A 27,926-nucleotide genomic window follows, 5' to 3' on the forward strand; every position below is an offset into this window, starting at 1 on the left:
GTAATTTCACGGTCATGCAACACTGTACCCAAACAAAATGAATATGAATATTATTTTTTTTCACACAAATAGAGCTTTCTTTTGGTGGTATTTGATCACCACTGGGTTTTTATTATTTAAACCAAAAAAAAAAAAGACCAAAAATGTTGAAATAAAAAAAAAAAAAAACAAATATCACTATTATTATTATTACTTTCTGCTATAAAACATCCAATAAAAAAAATACAATTCCTTCATAAGTTTAGGCCAAAATGTATTTTGCTACATCTTTGGTAAAAAAAAAAAAAATCCCAATTAAGTGTATGTTGATTGGTTTGTGTGAAAGTTATAGTGCCTACAAACTAGACATATGCCGGTTTTCGGTAATTCGATATATCGCGGTATTGCATAGCCACGGTATTGTTATTGTGGCATTTTTAAAATACCGAGTTTCTCTGTCAAGTCTGCCTGACTTTAGAATTGATACATTTCAGTGAGCTGGATGACTCATTCACTCACTCAGCTCTCCCAGTAACTATAAACAAAAATGTTTACATTGTATCTTTTCCTTCCCTCTGCCAGGGAGAAAGGAAGTTTAACCTCTTAAAGACTGGACCTTTTTCTGACACTTGTTGCTTGCAAGTTAAAATCAGTTTTTTTTTGCTAGAAAAGTACTTAGAACCCCCAAACATTTTATATATTTTTTTAGCAGAGACCCTACAGAAAAAAAATGGCGATTGTTGTAATATTTTATGTCACACTGTATTTGCGCAGCAGTCTTTCAAACGCAATTAATAGACTTTAATGAATAAAAAAAAAAAAAACGTAACAGTAAAGTTATCCCAATTTTTTTTTTTTTTTTGTTACACAGAGAATCGTGACAGAATCGTGATCTTTATTCCAAGCTAAAAAATCGTGATTCTCATTTTGGCCAGAATCGTGCAGGTCTAATATACACACACACACGCATAGCAGCCCACATTACATTATTATATAGCCATCAAGCAGTGTCTGGCCTACCTGGTGATGACTGGTCCTGGCGCTCTGATCCGATGGCCTGGTCTTTAAAGGGGCAAATCCTTGTGATCCAGAAGTGGTTAAACCTGCAGGAGGACCGGTGTTTTTATCTATTAATGACTTTACTATTGCTTTAGGCCTGGTTCACATGTATGCGGGTTGGCGGTTCACATGTATGCGGGTTGGCGGTTCACATGTATGCGGGTTGGTGGTTCACATGTATGCGGGTTGGCGGTTCACATGTATGCGGGTTGGCGGTTCACATGTATGCGGGTTGGCGGCCCACATTTGCACAGGCATAGCAGCCCATTGATTTGAACGGGCTGCTATGCCCTCATTTTCCGCAGAAAAAAGGTGCATGCAGCATTTTTTTAAAATTCAGTGGCCTTGAAATCCATCCTGCTTTTGCACCATGCGACTAACCTGCAGTTCCTGCTCTGGCAAGCTTTCTGCATTTTTTGTATACGTGGGCACGGCATTTAAAAACAGTTTGCGTGTGCAGCAACGGCAGGTAAGTCGCATGGTGCAAAAGAAGGATGGATTTCATGGCCACTGCATTTTTTTAAATTCTGCATGCACCTTTTTTCAGCTGAAAACGCAGGTATAGCAGCTCAAGCCCATTCACATCAATGGGCTGCTATGCCTGTGCAAATGTGGGCCCCCAACCCGCATACATGTGAACCAGGCCTAAAGCAATAGTAAAGTCATTTATAAACAACACCTCCTTCAGGTTTAACCACTTCTTGACCACAAGGATTTTCCCTCTTAATGACCAGGCCATCGGATCGGAGCCGAGCGCCAGGACCAGTTATCACCAGTTAGGCCAGACACTGCTTGATGACCTATTTTAGGCCTGGTTCACAGAGTCTGTACTGACTGACTATATAATAATGTGCATAAGTGAACCAAAGCCCCTAAATTCAGCAATGAAATTGAAGTGAGGTGGAAATTTAATAATTTAAATTTAATAGAATACCGTGATAATACCGTATACCGTGGCAAAACCTTAATCAATTAATCGCAGCATGAAAATCTGATACCGTCACAAGCCTACTACAAACTATGGTATATAAAATGGAATTTTTTTTTTATACCACTAATGGTGGTGTATAATGGTATAATGGGACTGTGATAGTGCGGTGGATAATCTGACACTTACTTACACTGGGTGGGAACTGACTGCCACAGACCTCACCAGTGACAAGAATACAGTGATCAGTGATAATACTATAAACGGTTACTGTACTGACAACACTGGGTGGGAAGGTGTTAACATCTTGGGTAATCAAGAGGTTAAATGTGTGCCTAACAAGTGTTAATTTATGTAATGTGTGATGCTTTTTACTACAAATCAAATTTGTTTCTTTCCCTGCTTTGCAGACATAAGAAGCAGAGATCGTTCTCTCTGTACCGAGCCCTGTGTTGATAATCAACACAGGGCTCTGGGCTGTGATTGGACAGTCAGTCAGTCAGCGGGGTTCCAGCCATGAATCATTGGCAAGCGTCCTAAACCTGGGAACAGGCAGTGATGTACCTATACTTTGCCTTGTCTATACAGGCCTCCTGTCTGCAGTACATTGCGGGCGGGGGCGGTCCGCAAGTAGTTAACCTGGTTACTTATCTTGACTTTAAAATTAAAGAGAAGTATAGTAGATGTGTCAATGTGGCATGCTGTGCCAGGAAAGGGATAAGGTATTTGGTGTTCACAGGGAGCAGAGACAATAGTTGGAAGGCAGTGTAGAGTGTATTATGCTGCATGTGGAGGGAGTAATAAACAACCCCAATTCCAAAAATGTTGGGGAGCTGTGTACAATCTACATAAAAGCAGAAAGCAATGATTTGCAAAATGTTATAAACCCTTATTTTATTCATATAGAAAACATAACAAATGTTCAACCCTTTTTCTGCCAAAGCCATTTTTGCGCTTTTTGCACAAATGTTTAATTTTTTTTTTTTTTTACACTGTCGCTTTCAATTTTTATTAAATCACTTTTATTGCTGTCACAAGGAATGTAAACATCCTTGTGACAGCAATAGGCACGTGACACATACTCTTTATGGAAGGACCCGGGGTCAATAAGACCCCAAATCCCCCCTTTGCACTTGAAAGCATTTAAAACACTAAGATTGGTGTTTTTGAATACTTTTGATTTTTAAAAAAATGGCGTTGTTTTTTGACAGCCAGGCAACCCAGAAGTCATGTCATCACTTTCGGATTAACATTGCAGAGACCAGATCAAAGCCGATTCCGGCATTGTATGGGTCTCCGACTACCTGGCGGACATGTTGGCTAGTAGTTCGGGTCTCCTGGTGGGATAAGAGAGCCACGGAAGGGGGGGGGCATTCCCTCCCGCTGCTTGGAATAGTAATCAAATGGCTAGTTAGCCACTCCAATTGCTATAACAAAAGAGCCGATCATCGGCTCTAAAAATCGGTACCAGGGTGATGCCTCCAGCTGCAGGCATCATCCCGCTACAACCACTTGAACTCAAATGATGTACCAGGTACGTGATTTGGTAGCAAGTGATTAAAAAAAAGCACCATAATATTATACAGCAGAAAGAGAATGTTGAAGTGTGATTACAAATGCAGTTATTTAAAGCTCTGGAATTGTTATAACTACCCTTGCAGTGAACCCGCCCAACACACCTGCACTTTACTCTCAGCGGCTGCTATCTTCTTGCGGTATTCCTGCAGCCTGGATTTTTCCACTGGATCCCGTGTGTCTTTTCCTTCCAACTCCTGCAGATGGCGCCGGTTCTCACTGACCTCCATCCGTACCTGTTCTGCCTCCGTCTCCAATTCAGAGATCTTCAGACAGTACTGTTTATTCATGGCTTGCGCTTCCCTTCCTAGCACACAATATTGATTATATCAGTTGATAAACATTCAGATCAGTCAACAATTTGTAGTTATTGCATAAATCTTTGTAGCTCTTTGTAGTTATTGCAAAACATCTGAAATACAGGCATAATCCCATATTAGATTCTCTGACCTGAGAACTAGCACAGGCTTACCAGTTTTTATTGGGGGAACTACTCACCAGAGTGCCAACAGTACATCAAACATTCCTCCAAGTAGATTTATTAAAGTATAACTAAGGCCCCATTTACACTTATGCGACCTCAAAGTCACGCGATTTTACAGCCGCAATTTTACCACAATTTTCACTGGACTTGAAGCAATGCCTATGTCTATGGACCTCAAAACGCATTAAAATTGTCCCAAAATACTGCAGGGACTACTTTGAAGTCGTTGTGACTTGAAGTCGTACAGATATGAACGGTACTCATTGGAAATCATGGAGTACGATTTGTCATGCGACTTTGCAGTCCCAAATCGCAGGACAAGTCGCACAAGTGTGAAAGGGGCCTAAAGGCAAAAAACTTTTTATATAGTATTGATGGAGTTCAGAGGGATTAGAACACCGGTCAGTTTTTTACTGCTGTCTGCGTCCCTGTTAGGGAGATTCATCCTCTCTATTTGTCCTGTTTGAGGTTATCATTGAAAGTTAAAAGAAATCCCCAAATTTTGGGTTTTCCCCAGAAAAGTAATAGAGGGGAAATCTTCCAATGGGTATACTAGTTCTGGTAACCTGGGGATTCCCAAAGAATTCCATTACATTCCTGTGTTGCTATGGGACAGGAAGTGAAGGTAAATCTCTGGAATAGGACAAAAAAGGCAAAAAAAATAAAAAATCTGACAGGGGTTATAACCCTTCCTTGCTCTGAAAAAAAAAAAAAAATGTTTTGCCTATAGTTCTACTTTAAGAATGGAGTGCGAATGTTTACTCTGGTGTTGCAAAAAAAAAAAATGTATACTTCAATGATCCCTCCTCATCGGTTAAAACGGTAAACAGATTCAAGATTAGAAGGGTCTTTTCCCCCTTTGGGTAGTAATCAGGTCTCCAATGCAACAAAGCATAGCCAACAGTCTTCAATATGGGGCATGAACTTTGCATTCCATATACTATATTTGGTTCCCCATCTCTACATGTAAGTGGTTAGCTAGATGGTGCCAATCATAACCCAATGTGTCACAACACATGCACAAAACTCAAGGGGATGTTAGCTGTTCTGTTATTGCTCTGTTTCTCAGGCTGATCTGATCTGGCCATCGATCGCTCTCTATGGAGTGGCAGATGTCAGAGGACATGTGTTCGCTGACACCCACCAGCATCGGATCCACTAAAAACAGACGTATGGGGAAACGTTCGCCATTTGTCCGGCAGATCGGATGGAAAAGGACAGGTGGTCCGCTTCCATCCAACTTCTCCATAGAGAACAGCATATTTGTCGCATAGCAATGTTGTATTTATGCTCTAACCACTTCCCGCAAACCAACGTACCTGTACGTCGGCTTGAAGAAATAGTTGTCCTGGGGTGATGCCTGCAGCTAGAGGCATCACCCCGGTACCAGTTTTTAGAGCCGGTGGTCGGCTTTCTGGAGATAACAACCGATGCAGCCGCTCAACCATTATCCGAGTGAGAGGGGGTGTCCCCCCGGGGTGTCCCCCCCCCCCCCCGCCTCTCTGCCCGATTCTTCCGTCCCACAGGGAGACCCGAGTAACAAGCTGACACATCCCCTAGCTGGTTAGAGTCCCAAAAGAAGCCGGAATCGGTTTCGATCGGGCCTCCGATCATGTATCCCGGAAGCAACGCCACTTCAGGTTTACTCGGCTGCCAATGGCCGATTTAAAAAAAAAAGTGTCAGTATTCAAAAATGCAGATTTTGGTGTTTTGAATACTTTGAAGTGCAGTGGAGGGGTCGGGTCTGGGGTCTTTTAGACCCCAGATCTCTCCATAAAGAGTACGTTTCACTGCCTATTACTGTCACAAGGGATGTTTACATTCCTTGCGACAGCAATAAAAGTGATCAGATTTATTTAAAACAGTGTTAAAAATAAAATAATATAAATAGGGAAAAAACTGAATTTTTGTAAAATCTTACCTGTAAAATTCCTTTCTCTGAGTCCTCCGACAGTCGCCGCCTCTTCATATTCGTCACATATGGGGTATTAGACTTTGCTCCGAAGGAGTAGCTAGGCAACAGAATATGTTAACATTAAAGCTTTTAACATATCCCACCCTCAAGGGGTGGTCCCCTCAGTCAATACCCTCCTACTTCCTGCAACCATATCTCAGTTTCAGTGAAATAGCAGTAGAGTATACAACCAAACCCCAAAAGAGGGGCGGGGGCGGCGACTGTCGGAGGACTCAGAGAAAGGAATTTTACAGGTAAGATTTTACAAAAATTCCGTTTTCTCTTACGTCCTCCGACAGTCGCCGCCTCTTCATATTCGTCACATATGGGGACGTCCCAAAGCAGTGCAAACATGAGGGGTGGGAAACGCATCCGCGCCAAAAAGGCAACGCAGTCTCCGCATCAAAGAAAGGAACCTTACCAAAGGAAGGAAACCAGCTGGGCAACAGAAAAAAAAAAAAAAACAAGTGCTCAACAGGAGCAACAACCCAGGAAAAGACAAAAAACCAGGGGATATAAAACTTATCCCAACAGCCAGAGATCCCCAACAAGGGACCCTAGGGAACTGCCGCACTAAGAACCTTGCGGCCAAAGGAAGCATCCGCCGATGCCTGAACATCTACTTTGTAGAATCTTGTGAACGTGTGTACGGTCGACCAGGTCGCCGCCTTACACACCTGGGCTACAGAAGCCCCATGACGACAGGCCCAAGACGTACTCAAAGATCTAGTAGAGTGCGCCATCACAGGCACAGGGGGAACCTTCCCCTGCAAAGCATAGGCCTGTTCAATGGTCTGCCTGATCCATTTGGCGATGGTAGAGGCCGAAGCCGCCATGCCCTTCCGAGGACCCTCTGGAAGAACAAACAAGGAGTCCGTCTTTCGAAAAGACTCAGTCGATTTAAGGTAAACCCTTATCGCCCGAACAACATCCAGAGAATGCAATCTCACCTCCTTTGGATGATTAGGCTTCGCGCACAGCGAAGGTAAGACAATATCCTCATTAAGATGGAATTCCGAAACTCGTTTCGGAAGAAAAGAAGGATTAGGTCGCAAGACCACCTTATCCAAATGAACAACCAGGTACGGAGACTTGCAGGACAAAGCTGCCAGCTCCGACACTCTGCGAGCCGAAGTACAAGCTAGACATTAAAACTGAGATATGGTTGCAGGAAGTAGGAGGGTATTGACTGAGGGGACCACCCCTTGAGGGTGGGATATGTTAAAAGCTTTAATGTTAACATATTCTGTTGCCTAGCTACTCCTTCGGAGCAAAGTCTAATACCCCATATGTGACGAATATGAAGAGGCGGCGACTGTCGGAGGACGTAAGAGAAACATTTTTTTTTCAAAGCGCCCCCATCACCGTGAGCTTGCACAGCAAAGAAAAACGCATACATAAGTCGTGCCCGCAAATGTAAACGGTGATCAAATCACACGTGAGGTATCACTGCAATCGCAAGAGCTTAAGCAATAATTCTAGCAAAAGACCTCCTCTAACTCTAAACTGGTAACCATTAAAAAGTTTTAGAGTGTCGCCCTTATTGATATTTTCAAGTACCATATCGTGTCGCCATTCCACGAGTTTGCACCATTTTAAATCGTAACACAGGTTAGGTATCTATTTACTCGGCGTTGCATAACCTTTCACAATATAGAAAAAAAATTGGGCTAACTTTAAGGTTTAGTTTTTTTTAATTCAGTGAAATTTTTTTTTTTTTTAAAAAAATTGCATTTGAAAGACCGCTGCAGAAATACTGCGTGACAAAAAAAAAATTGCAACGACCGCCATTTTATTCTCCAAAGTCTTCAAAAAATGTATATAATGTTTGGGGGTTCTAAGTAATTTTCTAGCAAAAAATACTGATTTTAAACAAGTGTCAGAAATAGGCCTGGTCCTTAAGTGGTTAAACGTATGGTTTTGTTTCTTTAGATCTGTACCCACAGTTGAAAGCCCAAAATTTATAAAAAAAAATAAAAAAAAAATAAAAAAAAAAAAGCCCAACTCTAGGCACAATAAGCTAGTTTTAAATGCTGTGAGCATTCCATTTCCTCACAAGCCACTTGCCTTAATGTACACTTTGATTCTGGAAATCATTTTGTTTACATACAGATGTAAGTACAGCTCAGACCCACAGTATAGTAAGCATATTGCACCAGAGGTGGACTTCAATCTATCAAAAATAATATAAAATGTAAAAAGAAAGGACAGACTATGTATTCTTAAAGAATATGTAAACTCAACATTTCATATTCCTGATATGTGCCTGTTGTACTTTTATTAAAGCGCTAGTATGCTTAAAAAAAATTAAAAAAAAAAAACCCTGCAAAACAAAGGCATAATGAGCTAATATGCATCGCATACTAGCTCATTATGAAATACTTACCTTAGAACGAAGCCCCGACACGGACCCCCGGACACCACTGTGGGAGCTGACATGATCCCTCGGCGTCTCTTCCGGGTTCGGAGGCTCCGGCGCTGTGAGAGGCCGGAGCCGCGATGACGTCACTCCCGCTCTTGCGCGCGGAAGTCATTTTCCGGCACTTCCCGACACGGACCCCTTGACACCGTTGTGGAAGCTCCGGCGCTGTGATTGGCCGGCATTTTCCGGCAAGCTCCCGGCAAGGAAAGCTGAAGGTCCGCTGGACTTTCAGAGCGCATGCGCCGCTCGCGTCAGCGGCTGCATGAGGTGCAAATATCTCCTAAACCGTGCAGGTTTAGGAGATATCAATTGTACCTACAGGTAAGCCTTATTATAGGCTTACCTGTAGTTAAAAGTAAAAAAAAACGGTATACTACCTCTTTAAAAAGTATCTCGTTGTCTTTGTATTGCTTCCTCTGTGTGAAATACCAGGTGATCCTGCCACTCCCTGTACCTTCCTGATCACACAAGGCATGAGAACACACTGTGGCCAGCTTTCCCCCAATGATCAGACTTGTTCTGGTCTTTACATTGTTTTTTATATCACCCATATACACAAATGTTTTGCCTTTCATTTCTATCTTAAACTGAATGGGTTGTTTTACAAGCTGAGGGCTTGCATATACTTAAAGATGTTAAAAGGAGAAGTACAGTCAAAGCTTGTTACTTCTTCTGTGGATCACAGGAGTGCAGTTCGTTTTGCACTCCTGTGACCCGTTTTGTCCGCTGTTGGCTGATGTCACAGAGCTGAGGTCTGAGCTCAGGAATAAATTGCGACCATATGGTCAGGATCCACCCACATGCCTGGACTAGCATCCAGCTCAGCCTCTCAGCAAGCCTCCGCTGAGAGCCTGAGCCAGCCGCTCCTGCCTCCATAGCCCAGTGCTCCAGTGAGTGCGGGGGTGCACAGCAGGGAGTCTCTGTGAGAAATGAGCGATCAGTGGGATTTGATCGCTCAGTTCTCAGTGTTAGAGTTGGCAGGGGACAGATGCAGCATCCAGCTAGACAAATATGATTTAAAAAAAAAACAAGCAATCCCATACTTCTCTTAAGCGGAGCACCACCCAAAAAGGGAAGTTCAGCTTTAAGGCCACCTCGCCCTTCCTCTTCCCCAAACGGCACTTTTTTTTTAGGGGGGGTACCTGGTTTTGGGACAGGTGTCCTGTCAGAACAAGTCTGATCATTGGGGGAAAGCTGAACACGGTGTGTTCTCATGCCTAGTGTGATCCAAGGCACAGGGAATGGCAGGATCACCTGTTATTTCACACAACGGAAGCAATACAAAGACAACAAGATACTTTTTTTCACAAAAGTACAACAGGCACATATCAGGAATATAACATGATGTGTTTATATATTCTTTTAAGTGGAGTTTTGCCCCCCCCCCCATGAAAAAAATAAAAGTCAGCAGCTTCAAATACTGTAGCTGCTGACTTTTAATATTAGAAAACTTAGTATTCCACAATGTCAGCACCCAAGACATTATTCAGATCGGCTATCAGTTACCTACTGTGCATGCGCGAAACGGGATGCGCTTTCTAACTGGCCCTGCGGCAGAGAGAGGAGGGGGGCCGAACTTTCGAAGGAAACAAAAACAGGTACAACCCCCCCCCCCCCCCCAAAAAAAGATGCCAAATATGGCACCTGGAGGGGAGGAGGAAGCAGATAAGCAACTTCCACTTTTGGGTAGAACTCTGCTTTAAGAATACATACATAGTCTATCTTTTATTTGTACATTTTTGGTTAGATTAAAGTCGAACTCTGGTACACTAGACGGGGGGGTGGGGGTCAGGTGAGTGTGCGTTTATTAAAAGTCCGCAGCCAAAGTTTTTGCAGCTGCTGACATTTAATAAACACAAAAATGACTGGAGCTCCTCTTTAAGCACACATATATAGGCAATTCTTCTTACTATGCAAATGACAGCTGTGAGATAAAAACATCCTGAGCCTCACCAGTTTTAACTAGCTCTTTAATAAGCTCTTCCTTCATTCGGATGTTGATAGCGAGTTCCCGGATCTTCTGCTCAGCCTGACGCAACCTCCATTTAGAGTCTCTTTCATGGGTAGGGCTGTCCCTCAGAATAAGTTGTTCTCTCTTTATATGCTTAGCTGTGTGGGAAAAATATTTTACATTTAAACCAGTTCTTAAAGTGTTACTAAACCCAGGAGCCAGCATTCACTAGAACTGGACTCTCACAGTACGCAGAACATGGAAATGCAATCGTTTTAGTAATTATAAACTTTTAAATATCTTTTTTTCTCCAGTAGTTAGAGCAGTCTTCATTCTCCTCTGACTGTTCTATAAGGCTGTAGGACCCCTGACCCTCTGTCTGGAAAGTATGGATTGGCCCTGTGCTAATCACATGCACTCACATGCATCCCAAGGATGAAGGGCAGTCCTAGCAACCAATCACTATCTTGCAACTCCCGCCCTCCATCACAAAAAATGGAGCAGAATACACTTTGACCTAAATTTATGAAGAACATTTATTTGCAAAATTTTAAAGCAAACCAAGAACGTGTCCCCCCCCCCCCCCCAAATTTTTAATCTTTTTTCGTTTATGTAGCAAACAGTAAAAAAGCCAGTGGCGATTAAATACCACCAAAAGAAACCTCTAGTTGTGTGAACAAAATGACCTCTCCCAGGTCCTGCTGAAGAAGCCCATGAGGAGGGTGTAACGCGTATAGGTGGAGGGAGTCCATGACGTCATTATTTGCCATTTGTGTCAGCATGGTAAGCTGAATATATGCTTGTTTTATTTATTTATTTATTTATATATATATATATATATATATATATATATATATATATATATATATATATATATATATATATATATATATATATATATATATATATATATTCATGTGGGTGTTTTTAATCCCTTGTTCATTTTTAATAAATATTTGGAAGCAGAGAGCCCTATGGTTTCTCTATTTATATTCTATGACATGTTTTATCGATGATCGGGAATGAAGGAGTTGAGTAGCAGGACTCAGGGGCGATAGTAGAAGTAGTGTTCAATACCATCTAGTGTGGACTTCACGAAGGCCAAGATGACTCTGTAGTGGGATCAGGTACTGGAGGTAAGCAGGCAATGTATATGAAGGTGGTGGGCACCAAACACATTGGAAGAAAAAAAACAAAAAGGGAAAAAAAAAAAAAAAGTATGACCTGTCACTTTATGTTTACACTGTGGTGGAGTTCTTACACAGGGAACTTTTTTTTATTTGATAAAAAGTGATTATTCAGCGCTAACCAATGAAAAAAACTAGAACCCCAATTAATAGCTAAATAGCCAGATAAGGGGACCAATGGCTGCCAACATAAAAGTGCATTCACCCAACACCAAAAATGATTCAAAAATATATAAAATTATGTAGCGCCAAAGGATAAATACATTCAATATACACAAAATGTGTCAATTAACAAAAATATATATGTCTGTGAATGAATAAATACATATAAAAATGTATCACAATCAAAGTGCAAGTGCTCTTAATTAACGTGATAAAACAATTATTTCAGGTGATACAAACTATATCAGTGGATAAAACAATGGTTATAATAAATGACTATTGTCACAACGAGTGCCCGTGCAAATAAAAAGTCACGCATATGCATCCACTAGTGTGAAATAGAAATAGGTGCACAGAAGTCCATAAAAAATGGGTGATATTTTCTAAGCTGTGTTAGTATCAAAAGACCAAGTGCTGGTGCTTGAATAACTAAAAAGTGCCTTGGTGCATAAATGGTAACGCTGGCCGCTCACCTCCTGGTTTGGCTCACAATTATAATGAGCCAAACCTGCTTTTTGCACACACAGGTGCTAGTAGGTGTGGATAGGTAACTTCCTCCTGTCCTCCCTCTGTATAAAGGTGCTTCAGGTAAAAAATGGCCAGATCCGCAGTGTCGCTGACACACTGAAGGGAATAGGGTGGTCGCCTCCTCACACTCCTCTCTCCACCATCATAATACGATACATGTGTGAAATAATTGGAAGCAGAGAGCCCTATGGTTTCTCTATTTGCCATTTGTGTCAGCATGGTAAGCTGAATATATGCTTGCTTTATTTATTTATATATATATATATATATATATATATATATATATATATATATATATATATATATATTCATGTGGGTGTTTTTAATCCCTTGTTCATTTTTAATAAATATTTGGAAGCAGAGAGCCCTATGGTTTCTCTATTTATATTCTATGACATGTTTTATCGATGATCGGGAACGAAGGAGTTGAGTAGCAGGACTCAGGGGCGATAGTAGAAGTAGTGTTCCAATACCATCTAGTGTGGACTTCACGAAGGCCAAGATGACTCTGTAGTGGGGTCAAATACTGGAGGTAAGCAGGCACTTTTTATGAAGGTGGTGGGCACCAAACACATTGGAAGAAAAAAGAAAAGAAAAAAAAAAAAAAAAAGAAAAGAAAAGTATGAACTGTCACTTTAGGTTTACACTGTGGTGGAGTTCTTATACAGGGAACTTTTTTTATTGCACTTTGTTAGAGTTGATATTTTTCAAGTAATGTTATTCACAATTTGACTGCGCTGCAAGTATTTTTTGCACTTTATGTTTATCAATAACGTATTTGCTTGCTTTTTTTGTTGTTTTGGCCACATCAACAGCTTTCTTGCTTTTTCACACGTGCAATAAATTTAAGTGGTTCTTATGTGCGAAACTTTTTACATTCTGCCATTAAGGCTGCAACAAATTCATTTAAAAAAAATACAGCCATATCGGTGATAAAGAAAGTGGCAGAAAATAGGACATCTTCCATTGTGGAGTAAATTGTGTGGCACGTGTAAGTATTGCGTCTCAGGCAATCCTACACTTGACAGTTACATGAATCTGATGCAATTTGCACTATTCGCTGCACAGACAGGGGACAGATTTTTAACCACTTCAGCTCTGGAAGATTTATTCCTCTTCACGCCTAGACCTTTTTTTTGCGATACAGCACTGTGTTACTTTGACTGACTATTGCGCAGTTGTGCGACACTGTAATGTCCTTTTCCTCCACAAATAGAGCTTTCTTTTGGTGGTATTTGATGACCTATGCGGTTTTTATTTTTTGCACAATAAACAAAAAAAGAGCGACAGTTTTGAAAAAAACAAAACAAATATTTTTTTTACTTTCTGCTATCAAACATATCTATTTAAAAAAAAAATCTAAATTTCTTCATCAGTTTGGGACAATATTTTTGGTAAAAAAAAAAAAAACAATAAGTGTATATTGATTGGTTTGCACAAAAGTTATAGCGTCTACAAACTATGGGATATATATATGGAATTTGTGTTTATTTTTTACTAGTAATGGTGGTGGTCAGCAACCTATATTGGGACTGCGATATTGCGCAGTCCCAAAATTGGACACTGACTGACAATTTTTTAGGAATCGGTGACACTAATACAGTGATCAGTGCTAAAAATATACACGGTCACAAAACTAATGACATTGCCTGGGAAGGGTTTAACATCAGGGGCGATCAAAGGGTTAAATGTGTGCCTAGCCAGTGTTTTATTACAGTGTGGGAGGTGCTTTTACTAGAGGAAGTCATGGATTCATGTTCTTGCTTTGCAGAGACACAGAGTTCTTGCTTTGCAGGTCCGATGCTGCATCTGTCCCATGGCGCCTGAACACTGCCGATCGCTCGGTCCTGACAGCTCCTCTCTGTCTTCTCCTCGCTCATTGGAGCGCTGAGCTGTGGAGGGGTGGGGAGCGGCTGGCTCAGGCTCTCAGTGGCTCGCTGAGTTGGGTGTCAGTCCAGGCACCTGGCGGATCCTGACTCCGTGGTCATGATGACACGGGGCCTGGACTGACATCTGTGTCGTTAGCAGAGAGCAGAACAACTGCACTCCTGTGATCCATAGGAGATGTACAGCCAAACGAGCTTTGGCTGTACATCTCCTTTAATGGCATCCCAATCTTAGTCTGTAAAGTTCAATATTGAGTTGGCCCACCCTTTGCAGCTATAACAGCTTCAACTCTTTTGGGAAGGCCGGCCACAAGGTTTAGAAGTGTGTCTCTGGGACTGTTTGACCATTCTTCAAAAAAATGCATTTGTTAGGTCAGGCACTGATGTTGGACGAGAAGCCCTGGCTCACAGTCTCCACTCAAATTCATCCCAAAGTTGTTCTATCAGGTTGAGGTGCAGGCCAGTCAAGTTCCTCCACCCCAAACTTGCTCGTCCATGTCTTTATAGACCTTGCTTTGTTGGAACAGGAAGGGGCCCATCCCCTAACTGTTCCCACATAGTTGGGAGCATTAAATTGCCCAAAATGTCTCAGTATTCTGACGCCTTAAGAGTTCCCTTCACTGGAACAAAGGAGCCAAGCCCGACCCCTGAAAAACAACCCCACACCATAATCCCCCTGCACCAAATGATTTGGACCAGTGTACAAAGCAAGGTCCATAAAGACATGGATGAACGAGTTTGGGGTGGAGGAACTTGAGTGGCCTGAATCTGTTATAGCTGCGAAGGGTGGGCCAACTCAATATTGAACCCTATGGACTAAGACTGTGAAGCCATTAAAGTTCATGTACGTGTAAAGGCAAGCGTCCCAATACTTTTGACAATATAGTGTATGTGTCACTTGGCAGCCAATGTCTCTGTACTGAGAGCACGCTTACAGCAGCGAGTACGAACTGGCTCCTGATCATGTAACAACTGTGGCAGCAAATCCTTCCTGCCCCCCCCAGTTGTTCAGGACTTAAATGGACATTGTGGCAGACGGGAAAGGGTTAGGAACAAGAGAGTAAACTACAAAAGTTGTTAGAAGCATGAATCAGCTACATGAAATTCGACTTACCTTCATTTGTATCTATGTCCAACATAGTTTCTTCGTCCTCCTCACTGTTCTGGGGAGATGAAGGACAATTTCCACTTTGAGGTCTGGAAAGTTTTTTACTCCTATAACAGATACCGTAAAATGTATTTACCTGTCATATATAATAAAGAACATGCTTCTAAAATAAGAAGAAACACTCGATGACTACACTAACAGAGAAATTCATATTGAAAATCACATCAGATGACCTCAACATTTTGTAATTGAAAACACATTGTAGGAACTGATTGAAGGAAAGTTAAGCAAAAATGGGATTTTTGACTTACAGTAAAATCCATTTCTCTGATGTTTATTGACGGACACAGCTCCTGATCTTCTTAACCATTGGGTTATACTGCTCCCTACAAGAGTAGGACACTAGGCAGAACAAAAAGTCTGGCTACGCCTACGGACAGTCCCGGGGGGGGTATATTCTTTTTCTCTGCTAAAGGTACTCCGTTTTGTTACAAGCAGTGTCAGAAGAATTACAACTCCACAGAGGGGTGGGTGCTGTGTCCGTCAATGAACATCAGAGAAATGGATTTTACGATAAGTCAAAAATCACATTTTTTCTTTCGTTCATTTACGGACACAGCTCCTGATCTTCTTAATCATTGGGATGTCCCAAAGAAACGTTAAACATGAGGGGTGGGAACAGCGAAAAAGAAACTCCCAAGGCTAACTATAGCCAACCAGGTAAACAGGAGCTCAACCAAAATAACTTGAGCTCACCTGAAAAAAACAGCAGCCTGAAAAACCTTGCGACCAAAAGGAAGCATCCGCAGATGCCAACACATCCATTTTATAGAACTTTGTGAAAGTGTGCGCCGATGACCAGATGGCCGCCTTGAAAACCTGCGTCACTGACGCCTGATGACGGAAGACCCAGGAGGCAGAATGCCCTTTGACAAGTAAAGGAGGAACCTGACCCTTGATGGAATAGACCTGAACCACCGCCTGTCTGATCCATCTGGAAATGGTCGCAGAGGAAGCAGACAACCCTTTCCGAGGCCCATCCGTGAGCACAAATAGTGAGACTGACTTCCTAAAAGACTCTGTAGCTGCCAGTTCCACCCTAATTTGCGGGACCACCTCCAAGGCATGGAAAGCAATTTCCTTCGGATGTTTTGGCTTGGGACACGGAAGGCAACACAATGTCTTCATTCAAATGAAAATCATAGACAACCTGAGGAAGAAATGATGGACAGAGGCGAAGAACCACCTTATCTCTGTGAACCACCAAGTAAGCTGAAAGACAGATTAAGGCCACCAATTCAGACACCCTGCTTGCAGAACTGATAGCCACCAAAAAGGCCCCCTTCTGGGACAGCGTAAGCAGAGGAATCTCCCAAAGATTCTCAAAAGGAGGCTTCTGGAAGACAGAGCACCAAATTGAGGTCCCAAGGCGGCAACAGAGACCGCACTGGAGGGGTCAGTGCCTAACTCCCTGAAGAAAAGTATGTACCAGGGAGTATTTGCCAAGGACCATTAAAAAAAGAACGCTAAGGCCGACACCTGACCCTTGATAGTACGCAAGGCCAGTTTGAGTCCACTAAAAAAGTGTGAGGATGAACCCCAAGAGACTCACATCACGCAACGATGGTAGATCTTCCTAGAAGTAGATTTCCTAGCTTTTAAGAGCATTGGAATCACCGACTCAGACAAAACCTCTATCCATCAGCACCCAGTGTTCAACATCCAAGTGACCAGCCGCACCAGATCGGCGTACCAAGCCAAGCGAGGCCATTCCGGGGCCACTAAGATGAACAGAATCCCTTCTGCCTCAATCCTGCTTAGAAGTCTTGGCAGAAGCTTGAGAGGAGGGAAGGCGTAAAACAGAAAATACTGACCCCCACGGGGCCACCAGTGCATCTGTGGCATCCGCCAGAGGATTCCGTGACAGAGCCATAAACCTCTGCACCTTTCTGTTGAGCCGAGACACCAATAGATCCACCGTGGGGATGCCAACCGGAGACATAACTGATGAAAAACACCTCCGGATGAAGGGACCACCCCCCTTGGTAATCCCCCTGCCAGTTTTCCACCCCTGGTACGGCGGATAGGGCTGGAACGAATCGTTCTTCCCACCTTAGAATGCCGGCAACCTCCAGAGCTGCCAGGACACTCCTTGTTCCCCCATGGTGACTGACATAAGCCAGGGCCGTGGCATTGTCCAATTGAATGCGCACTGGACATCCCTGAAGACAATCTGTCCAATGTTCCAGGCACAGTCTGATCGCTTGGAGTTCCAAGACAGTGATCGGTAGTCTGGACTCTTCCAGTGTCCAGATCCCCTGAGCAGAATTTTTGCAGAGGACGCCTCCCCAGCCGGACAGGCGGGCATCTGTGGTGACAACTATTCAATACAAGGGGAGGAAGTATTTGGCCAGCCGAAGCACCGGATCGGATTGTCCAGAGACGGCGGATTCTTGTCCCATTTGGCCAGAATCTCCCTTGCAGGGACCTCGTATGGAACTGTGCAAATGGAACTGCCTCGAAGGTAGACACCATTAGGCCCAGCACCCGCATGCAAGTTCAGAGGGATGACCATCTGCTGGACAGCAGGAGACGAATTGCAGCCTGCAGTTTCTGGAGTTTGTCCAGAGGAAGGAGCACTCTGGCTAAAGCCGAGTCCAGAGTCAGACCCAGATAGTCCAGCTTTGTGGATGGAACCAGAGCAGACTTCTGAAAATTCAGAATCCAGCCAAACTCCCTCAAAGTTCGTATGGCGGTTTCCAGGTTTTCCACCTGAGCAGTAGGAGACTCTGCTCGCAGAAGGAGGTCATCCATGTAGCCCAGCACCGCGATCCCCCATTGGCGTAACAATGCTAACACCGGGGTCAAAACTTTTGTGAAGACCCGTGGAGCGGAGGTGAGAGCAAAGGGTAATGCCACAAACTGATAATGCTCCTTTCCCACAGTAAAGCGGAGTAAGTGCTGGTGACCGACATGTATTGGAATGTGAAGGTAAGCATCCTTAATGTCGATGGAGGCAAGAAAATCTCCCTGGTGCAGGGAAGCCACCACCGGTGGACTCCATTCTGAACTTCTGCACCCGCAAAAGCAGTTCAGCGCCTTGAGGTCCAGAATTGGATGCACCTTGCCTTCCTTCCTGGGGACTGTAAACAGGTTCGAGTAAAAACCCCTAAAAATGTTCCGAAGTCAGAACCGGGACCAGCCGCCCCAAAGAGAGCCTGTAAGCGGAACGGGGACAGTTGCATGTGGGAAGGAAGAACCTTACCGGAGGGTAAGAACGAAACTCGATCCTGTAGGCGGACCAAATGACACCGTGGACCCACTTGTCTTGTACCAGGGAAGTCCACGGGCTCAGGAACCAGCAAAGATGTCCCCCCACCCCAGATACAGGTGAGGGCGCTCCTTCCTGCTGAAGGAGACTTGTCTGCGGATCTAGAGAAACCCGCTCTTGATTTGCAGACCAAGACAGTCAACCCTGAGGGACAAAAAAACTTCTTATGAGCCGAGAAGAAGGGCCCCCCGTCTACAACAAGGGTCTTTGCCCTTAGTAGCCTGCGGAAGAAAGATACTCTCCCCCCCCCGTGTGACCTTTAATAATGTCATCCAGGGCACCAAACAGATGGTCTCCTTTAAAGGGAAGATCAGTCACGGCCTTTTTAGAAATCTGGTCTGCAGACCAGCATTTAAGCCAAAAGACATGCCGAAGGACAACTGCCGAAACAGAGAGCCGAGCCATCAAGAGAGCCGCATCTAAAAAGGGAACACAGATAAACTGCAGCCCCGGGACCAGCTGGTCCGCCAGTTCAGCAATGACAGGGGGGAGCTACTCTTCTCCAGGTCATGGTGCAAAAGCTAAGCCCATTCTATCAGAGTCTGCGACACCAGGGCAATGGTGAATATCGGCCTCAGTGCCGAACCAGCCAGGGTGTACATATTGTGGGCCACAGCATCCGCCTGCCTGTCAGCCGGGTCCTTAAAGGCAGGGGACTCTTCAACTGGAATCATGGTTGCATTGTTTAATCTGGAAACCAGGGGGTCCACCACCGGTGGAACAGTCTACTTCTTAAGAAGGGACTGCTCATAGGGGTATTGCCTAGCAACTCACTTAGGGACCCCAAGGACACACTTTGGTTGACCCCACTCTTTAGTGACAATAGCCACTCTGGATGGCTTGTGAGTGCCAAAAGGGAACCTGCGCCTCTGTCGCAGCCGCAGCTGCGTCCTTCATCCTTAAGTCTCAAGCACAGATACAATCAGTGCGTCCATGAGCGCCTTTTCGTGCGTGGTTGCAGAAGTGGAGGAATCCTCTTCACTATCTAAGAATTTAGGGCCCATGGTAGCAGACCCAGCAGGATAACCCACCACGTCCGTGGTGGCCGAATCAGATTCAGGATCTGAACCTGTAGCCTCAGGTGGGGAGATTTGCTCCAAAGAATCAATGAGTTACCAGGGGGACCCCACAAAAAGTGTAAAACACTGCTAAGGGGCAACCCCCAGCGCTCAGAGCACCAGAGCACAGAGCACCTCAGCAGAGAGGGAGAGGACCACAACAGACTCACCGACCTGCAGAAACCAGGCACCTCCAGCCACCAGGAATCTGCACTGCACGAGCGGCGATCAGGAAATTAAAGGATCCAGGAGTCAGCACCAGGGGATGAGGAGGGGCTCCCACCGCTGAAAACGCCGCCCAGAAGGCTCCACAGACATGGCCGTCACTGTTTTCTATGGCAGACCACTGTAAAATGCCAACGGGCTACACAAACATGGCCGCTGTGCATTGCAGCACAAGGCTACAACAAAATGGCAGCACCAAGAGGCTCCCAGGAGGGGTCCCTGGACCTCTAGGAAAGGCCCAGGCAACAGCCCCCACTAGGTACAGCCCCCCCCCCCCCACAGCCGATCGCCCGTCACTGGCGCGCACTTCCCCCGCCCCCATTGCCAACATAGCGCCCTGTCCCCACCCTAGGTGGACCAGACCACCCACACAGCACCAGCATAAGTGGAGGGGGTGATTGGATGGGGGGACAGAAAAAAGGGGGAGCCTGACATGAAGGAGTGGAACCTGGGGGTCTGACCTTCCAATGAAGGGGCCCACGTCCACCCCAAAACTCTCCAGAGGGAGAGGGTGGACAGCTACTCACCATACCAGAAACCAGGCGAGCACCGTTCCAGACGGAACCCTTCGCCATCGAACTGGGGGAGCTGTCGGTCAGGAGGAACGCTGCGACTCGGGCCAAGACCTGGTCGCATGCGACCTCGCGAGACATTTAACTTGCAGGCCGGCCACCTCCGATGGGGCTATGTCGCGACCGACCTAGCGCAGAGCTGAGGTCTGCATGCGCTCGCTGGCTGGGGGGACCACTGGATCTAGATTATCCAGCCCGTCGCCCGGTCTGGCAGTTGATTCTAGATCTCACAGGAAAAATCCAGGAGAAAAAAAATCTATCTACAAAGAAAAAATTTGCCAGAACCAGAGATCCCAGCAAGAAACTAGGTCCTTACTCCTGACTAGACAAAAAAAAAAAACTGAGTACCTATAGCAGAAAGAGGGTGTATGCCCCCTGGGACTGCCCATAGGCGTAGTCAGACTTTTTTTACTGCCTAGTGTCCTACTCCCCAATGGTATAACCCAATGGTTAAGAAAATCAGGAGCTGTGTCCGTCAATGAACGAAAGAGAAATAGACTCTTATGTAAAACAATTTATAATGTTCCAGAAAAGGCCATGTTAAGCACATGCCGGAAATAGGATACATTTACCTGTGTGATGGGCGAGATTTGTTGGATTCTCTCTCAAACTCATCATTCTCTTTGTTCCGGTCTTCATCAGAGTCTGCTGTGAGATCAGAATCTTCACTGAAATGTCTGTAGAGCACACTGTCCGCCTCTTCCAGACTGGAGACCAGCTTCTGTGTACCGCTCTGAAAGTTCTTTTTGAGTGCCTTAGACAAGGATACAACACTGTCTGAAATCTGGAAAACAGATATGCAATATTCATATAAAAATAATGAAAAACTATATTACGCAAAATATTTTAAAAAGGGACACCCCCCCAAAAACAAAAACAAAAAAAAAACTGCATATAAAGGCTCCATTCACACTTATGCAATGTGTCATGTGACTTGACACAGTCGCATAACAAGTCGCAGCTCATGTATTTCAATGGAAGTCGTTCAAATCTATGCGGCTATAAAAAAGGTTCCTGCGCAACTATGATGCAACTTTTATGCGACTTGAGTGTTATAGGCTGCAATGCAAACTCTCAAAAGTCGCATATTAACCGGTTGCCGACCGCCGCAAGTACATATACTGTGGCGGTCAGCCCCGGCCAGGCAAAGTGACGTACCGGTACGTCACTAGCCTGTCACTTCCTTGTGAGCCCGCCCCGGCTCGTTCCCTGGGAAGTGCATAAGTGTGACCGGCGGACCCGATGTCCGCCGGTCACTCGCGATCGTCCGCCGTGAAGGGAGAAAGGCAGGCGGCTGATGGAAACAAGCCGCCTGTCATTCTCCCCTGTGTAAGAATGGTGATCATACGGTTCTACTATGTAGGACCGTTGATCACTGTTCCTACACCAGTAGCCATGTCCAATCGCAGTAAGAAGCACGCCCCTAGGGACACACTTAACCCCTCCTTCCCCAATAAAGTTAACCCCTTCCCTGCCAGTGTCATTTTGCAGTAACAGTGCATATGTATAGCACTGATTACTGCAGTAATGTCACTGGTAACCCCAAAAGTGTCAAAAATGTCAGTCAAGGGTCCGATCTGTCCGCCGCAATGTCGCAGTACCGCAAAAAAAAAAAAAAAAATCATCGCCGCCATTGCGCGTTAAAAAAAACAAAAACACCAAAAATTACAGAAATCTTTCCCTTAGTTGGTAAACGCAATAACTTTTGCGCAAACCAATCAAAATACGCTTTTTGCGATTTTTTTTTTACCAAATATATGTAGCAGAAAACAAATTAGCCAAAAGTGTTAAAAAAATTTTGACTTTTACATTTTTTTTGGGGAATTTCATATAAAAAAAAATGTGAAAAATATTGCTATTTTTGCAAAATTTACGCTCTTTTTTTGTTTATAGCGCATGATCAAAAAAAAAAACGCACAGGTGATCAAATACCACCAAATGAAAGCTCTGTTTGTGGGAAAAAAAGGACGTAAAATTAGTTTAGGTACAGCGTCGCACGCAACGCATTGTCCGTTAAAATCACGCAGTGCCGAATCGCAAAAAACCCCCTGGTCGGAATGGGGGTAAAATCTTCCGGGACTTAAGTGGTTAATGTCATCAATGCGACAGTTGTGCAACAAAGCCAAAGTCGCACCCATCCAAAGATACATCAAAGTCGCAATGAAAACGTACAACTTTGATTGAAGACTCTACCGAGCAGGGCCCTCTGATTCCTACTGTATTAAAGGGTATTGTAGTTGTACTGTCTAACCTCAATTTGTAAAGCGCTGCGTTAACTGTCTATGCTATATAAACCCTGTATTAAAATAACTTTGGAGCCGCACAAGTATTGATGGTGTTAAAATTAATTATGTATAAATTTTTAAAACATAAAATGTATTTTGTCATTTCATTTAGATTGTATGCTGTACAAACTGTTATCATTGGCTCCTGAGGAAGTGGACCATGTCCAGGAAACGCGTAGAGCCTCTATGATTGCCAGATATGGACAAGATAAAATATATTGACAATTTTTGGCTGTTTTCTAATCATGTATTTCAATATAATATATAGGTGCAATAGATTCATTCTAAAATATATAAATAAATCTAAAACACTATCAGCGCTATATTGTGCATATCACAACTTAATTGCATATACATAAAACAAAATAAATGTGAGTAAAAATCCGCATGCATGTAGCCACAGTCCCAGCTGAGAAATAATTTAACAGTCCAGAATGAATGTCAATGGAAGGGTGTGAGAGGGTTCCTGAGAAACACCCCAAAACCTCCACCATCCAAACGTGCTACCTGTCAAAATGGACACTCACCAGACTGCTGCAAAGATCAAGCCTTTAAATATCTCAGACAGATCCCAAATGATTGAACATCAAATCAGCTGCAATCCGGATCCAACTCGTAATAAGGCTCCATGTGTAATCCACTCACCAAAGCCGTGTCATGAAACTGTCCCTCCATGTCTGTATTAGAGGATACATACAGACATGGAGGGACAGTTCCATGACACGGCAAAAGGGGGTCCAACCCCGCAACTAGCAAGGTGTACCTAATAAAGTGGTTGGTGAGTGTATATATATATATATATATATATACTGCTTTACCTGTCAAATGATGTACAATTTCTATTAGGCTAGCTCTGAGATTTACACATCTGTCACATTGCACAGGTGTGGCCCTCACCAAAATTGTGAAATACAATCATGATCACCAACCTATCCTCAACTTGATCGCTGAACAATCAAGAAGTAGCACACTGATAAGTCAGCATTCCACTAAAAATACTTGGTTTTAGCTCAGTATTCTTCATTACTTTTGTTTAAAATGAACAGCGAGCGGCTGCAGCAGTGGGAACAGGTTACGTTACACCCTAAAAACAGGTGGAACATCTAACATGTTCCCAAAGATGAACTTATCCTTTAAAGTATATGTAAATGATCACCTTGTAAAAAATAGAAATGAAAGGCAAAACATTTGTTTATAGATTTAAAAAAAAAATTGTAAATACTTTTTTTTTTTTTAAGTGATCACATACCCTCTGTTCTTAGCTGCATAAGAGCTTGGGGAGGAGAAACAGCAGCACACTAGTCTTCCCAGTGAATGGCTGCCAGAAAACTGACCACGCTCCGTTTTCATTCTTAGTGTAGTCCGTTTTTAATAGGAAAGCCAGAGGGACTGGCAGGATCACCAGGGATTTCACACAAAGGAAGCAATAGAAAGAGAACAGAAGAGTTTCTCATACAAGTACATGGTACAGCAGGCTCATATCAGGAATATGAAATGCTGGGTTTATTAAGTAATACCACCGTACACCATCTCTCCAACGTTTCATTATTACCTTTCTTTGGTTGGGGTACTTCAAGGGTAAGAGTTTGCTCTGATCAACAGTATGTGAATGCTTTTTAATCAGAGGAGCTGTATTTGGTCGGCCCCCAATGTTTAACAAGTGCACATCTTCCAGTAGGGCTGTCACAGACAAATCTCTCTTCTGATGCTCCACGTGGGTTTGCAATCTAGAAATTTCATCTTGCTGTTCTTGCAACTTATCACTCTGTATAAATAAAAGAGTGGATAGTTACTTTACTTATAAACTATTAATGAAATAATACAGCAATAGCAAAAAGGACCTGCAGCCAGTTTACTCCTTGCCTAGCATTTAGCCCTAACATCCAGGTAGGTACAAGAAGTAGGAGCAGGATCACACTGGGATTTACAAATAGTACATTGGGAACACAGGAGTACATAGAATATATTTCCTATTAAACTGGCATTTTAACCACTTTACCACCGGAGGATTTTGCTGTCTTACGTCTGGGCCACTTTTTACGATTCGGCGCTGTGCGACTTTAACTCACAATTGCGCTTTGGTGCGATGCTGTACCCAAACAAAATTTACGTCCTTTTTTTCCCACAAACAGAGCTTTCTTTTGGTGGTATTTGATCACCTATACGATTTTTACTTTTTGCACTATAAACAAAAAAAGAGCGTTTATTTTAAAAAAATAACAATATTTTTAACATTTTTTTATATGAAATTCCTCCCACAAAAAAAGGTAAAAATCAATTTTTTTTTACATTTTTGGCCAATTTGTTTTCTGCTACCTATGTTTGGTAAAAAAAACCACAATAAGCGTATTTTGATTGGTTTGCGCAAAAGTTATTGCGTTTACTAACAAAGGGAAAGATTTCTGCCATTTTTGGTGTTTTTTTTTTTACGAGTAATGGCGGCGATCTGCAATTTTTTTTTACGGGACTGCGACATTGCGGCGGACAGATCGGACCCTTGACTGACATTTTTGACACTTTTGGGGGTACCAGTGACATTACTACAGTAATCAGGTGACTGAGTGACACAAGGACAGATCGAGGGTTCAGCTATGCTGAACCCTGCAATCTGACCCTGCCTGTCACTTAGGAGATCCGCCCGCTCTGTTTACACAGGCGGGCGGATCTCCAAACTAGATTCCCCGACGATCGGGGAAGAGCAGCGGCGATTGCCGCCGCTCCTCCCCTGGCCCGACTCCCGCTGTGACTGAAAACAGCGGGAGCGAGCCTCCGGCGGCATGCGCGCGCCGCCGAGAGAGGGGAATGTCTGGTGACATACTAACAATCCGAAAATCGACAGATCGGTCGTCGGACGAAATTTCTCTACAGATTTTCTTATCGTGTGTTCGGGCCTTAAGGCTGGGTTGACACACGTCCAGATGCGGTTCGCAGTCCGGAGCCCAGGGTGGTTTTGTTCACCAGTTTAGGTCGCGACTCACCTGACTTCGCACCTAAACCGCACCCAAAATCAAACAGGACGCTTTTTTAAAAGTGTCCCGCAGCCATCCTGGACATGTAGGAATCGGCTCCATTGAAAGCCGGTTCGAATCACATGTTTTGCGAATTGGATGCGGTAAAAAAACGCATCCAATTTGCATATATGTATGCCCAGCCTAAGACATTTTATCCAGCTCACAGCTAGTGTCAGTGGCACATCCTCATACTCTGTGAACAGACTAAGGATTTAGATCAGTTGGTCTCTGCTTCTACCCCTCAAACCTCATTGATTATTCTGATGCAAGGTTGGCTCTGATGGGATTGCCGATGGGGACCCTGATGTAAGAGAGGGACTCTGATGGGGACCCTGATGTCAGAGAGGGACTCTGATGGGGACCCTGATGTAAGAGAGGGACTCTGATGGGGACCCTGATGTCAGAGAGGGACTCTGATGGGGACCCTGATGTCAGAGAGGGACTCTGACGGGGACCCTGATGTCAGAGAGGGACTCGGACGGGGACCCTGATGTCAGAGAGGGACTCTGACGGGGACCCTGAGGTCAGAGAGGGACTCCGACGGGGACCCTGAGGTAAGAGAGGGACTCCGACGGGGACCCTGAGGTAAGAGAGGGACTCCGACGGGGACCCTGAGGTAAGAGAGGGACTCCGACGGGGACCCTGAGGTAAGAGAGGGACTCCGACGGGGACCCTGAGGTAAGAGAGGGACTCTTGAAGGGGACCCTGATGTAAGAGAGGGACTCTGATGGGGACCCTGATGTAAGAGAGGGACTCTTGAAGGGGACCCTGATGTAAGAGAGGGACCCTGATGTAAGGTGGGAATACTCGTGTGAAGGGGGGGGGGGGCTTTTGCTGAGAAGTTATTTCTTGAAATATGTTTAATCATTAATTTATGAAACCGATTTTTTTTTTTTTTTTCAACCCGCGAATATGTAGAACTATATGTGGCCCTCTTACTGAATAATTTGGAGACCACCGACTTATAGGGAAGCAAAAGCCTCTGCCAAAGGATGGAATCCTGTCCACCCAAAACTGATAAACCAGCAAGCGATGGAATCACCTGAAAAGGCAATTTCATGTTTGTTAAGTGCTGACGAGTTGAACAATTTTACAGTGGCTGTATTGGTGGTCCATTCTTTTTGTTACATTTTATGTTTATTTTAAAATACAGAGAATGCAATAAAAAGAATTGGAGGACTCCATGGTGGTCTAGAGCAGTGTCTCCCAACCTTTTTCAGTCAAGGCACCCTTTAACCACTTTAGCCCTGCTCACTGTGCCTCTACTGCGGCAAAGTGGCTCGTTCCTGTCCAGCGACGTAGACCTACGTCGCTGGACTCCTCCCCTTGTGGGCGGCGCTCACGCGCCACCGGAGGCTCGCTCCCGCTGTATTCAGTCACAGCGGGAGTCGGGCCAGGGGAGGAGCAGCGGCGATCGCCGCTTCTCTTCCCCGATCGTTGGGGAATCTAGTTTGGAGATCCGCCTGCTGTGTACACAAAGCGGGCGGATCTCCTAAGTGCCAGACAGGGTCAGATTGCAGGGTTCAGCATAGCTGAACATGCGATCTGTCCCTGTGTCACTCAGTCACCTCCCCCCACACACGTTAGTAAGCACCAGGCATGCATTAACCCCTCCCTCTCCAATAAAATTAACCCCTTCCCTGCCAGTGTCATTTTTACAGTAACAGTGCATATTTATAGCACTGATTACTGCAGTAATGTCACTGGTACCCCCAAAAGTGTCAAAAATGTCAGTCAAGGGTCCGATCTGTCCGACGCAATGTCGCAGTACCGCAATAAAAAAAAAAAAAAAAAAAAAAAAAAAAATCGCAGATCGCCGCCATTACTCGTTAAAAAAAAAAAACCCACCAAAAATGACAGAAATCTTTCCCTTAGTTAGTAAACTCAATAACTTTTACGGAAACCAATCAAAATACGCTTATTGTGATTTTTTTTTTACCAAACATATGTAGCAGAAAACAAATTGGCCAAAAATTTTAAAAAATTTTGATTTTCACATTTTTTTGGGGGGAATTTCATATAAAAAAAAGTGAAAAATATTATTATTTTTTCAAAATGTACGCTTTTTTTTGTTTATAGCGCAAAAAGTAAAAATCGCACAGGTGATCGAATACCACCAAAAGAAAGCTCTGTTTGTGGGGGAAAAAATGACGTAAATTTCGTTTGGGTACGGCATCGCATGACTGCGCAATTGTCAGTTAAAGTCGCACAGTGCCGAATC

At 44.0% G+C, this 27,926-nt stretch overlaps 1 protein-coding gene across 2 annotated transcripts in view; it reads right to left on the reverse strand.

Moving 5' to 3' along the window:
* Positions 1 to 27,926, reverse strand: part of KIF7 (kinesin family member 7) — a 107,617-nt gene that overhangs the window by 43,450 nt on the left and 36,241 nt on the right. Inside the window, exons 7-11 of one of the 2 annotated variants that reach the window (XM_082253215.1) lie at positions 24,247 to 24,459; positions 20,982 to 21,163; positions 15,230 to 15,330; positions 10,355 to 10,510; positions 3,646 to 3,848 (exon numbers count right to left, since the gene is read on the reverse strand). In XM_082253215.1, coding sequence (XP_082109341.1) covers positions 3,646 to 3,848; positions 10,355 to 10,510; positions 15,230 to 15,330; positions 20,982 to 21,163; positions 24,247 to 24,459 — 855 coding nt within the window. Of the gene's footprint in view, positions 1 to 3,645; positions 3,849 to 10,354; positions 10,511 to 15,229; positions 15,331 to 20,981; positions 21,194 to 24,246; positions 24,460 to 27,926 lie in introns of both variants that reach the window. The other variant, XM_082253214.1, reaches the window with a different exon arrangement.

This window comes from Pelophylax lessonae (assembly GCF_965119305.1).
Source record: "Pelophylax lessonae genome assembly, chromosome: 4".
Classification (NCBI taxonomy): domain Eukaryota; kingdom Metazoa; phylum Chordata; class Amphibia; order Anura; family Ranidae; genus Pelophylax; species Pelophylax lessonae.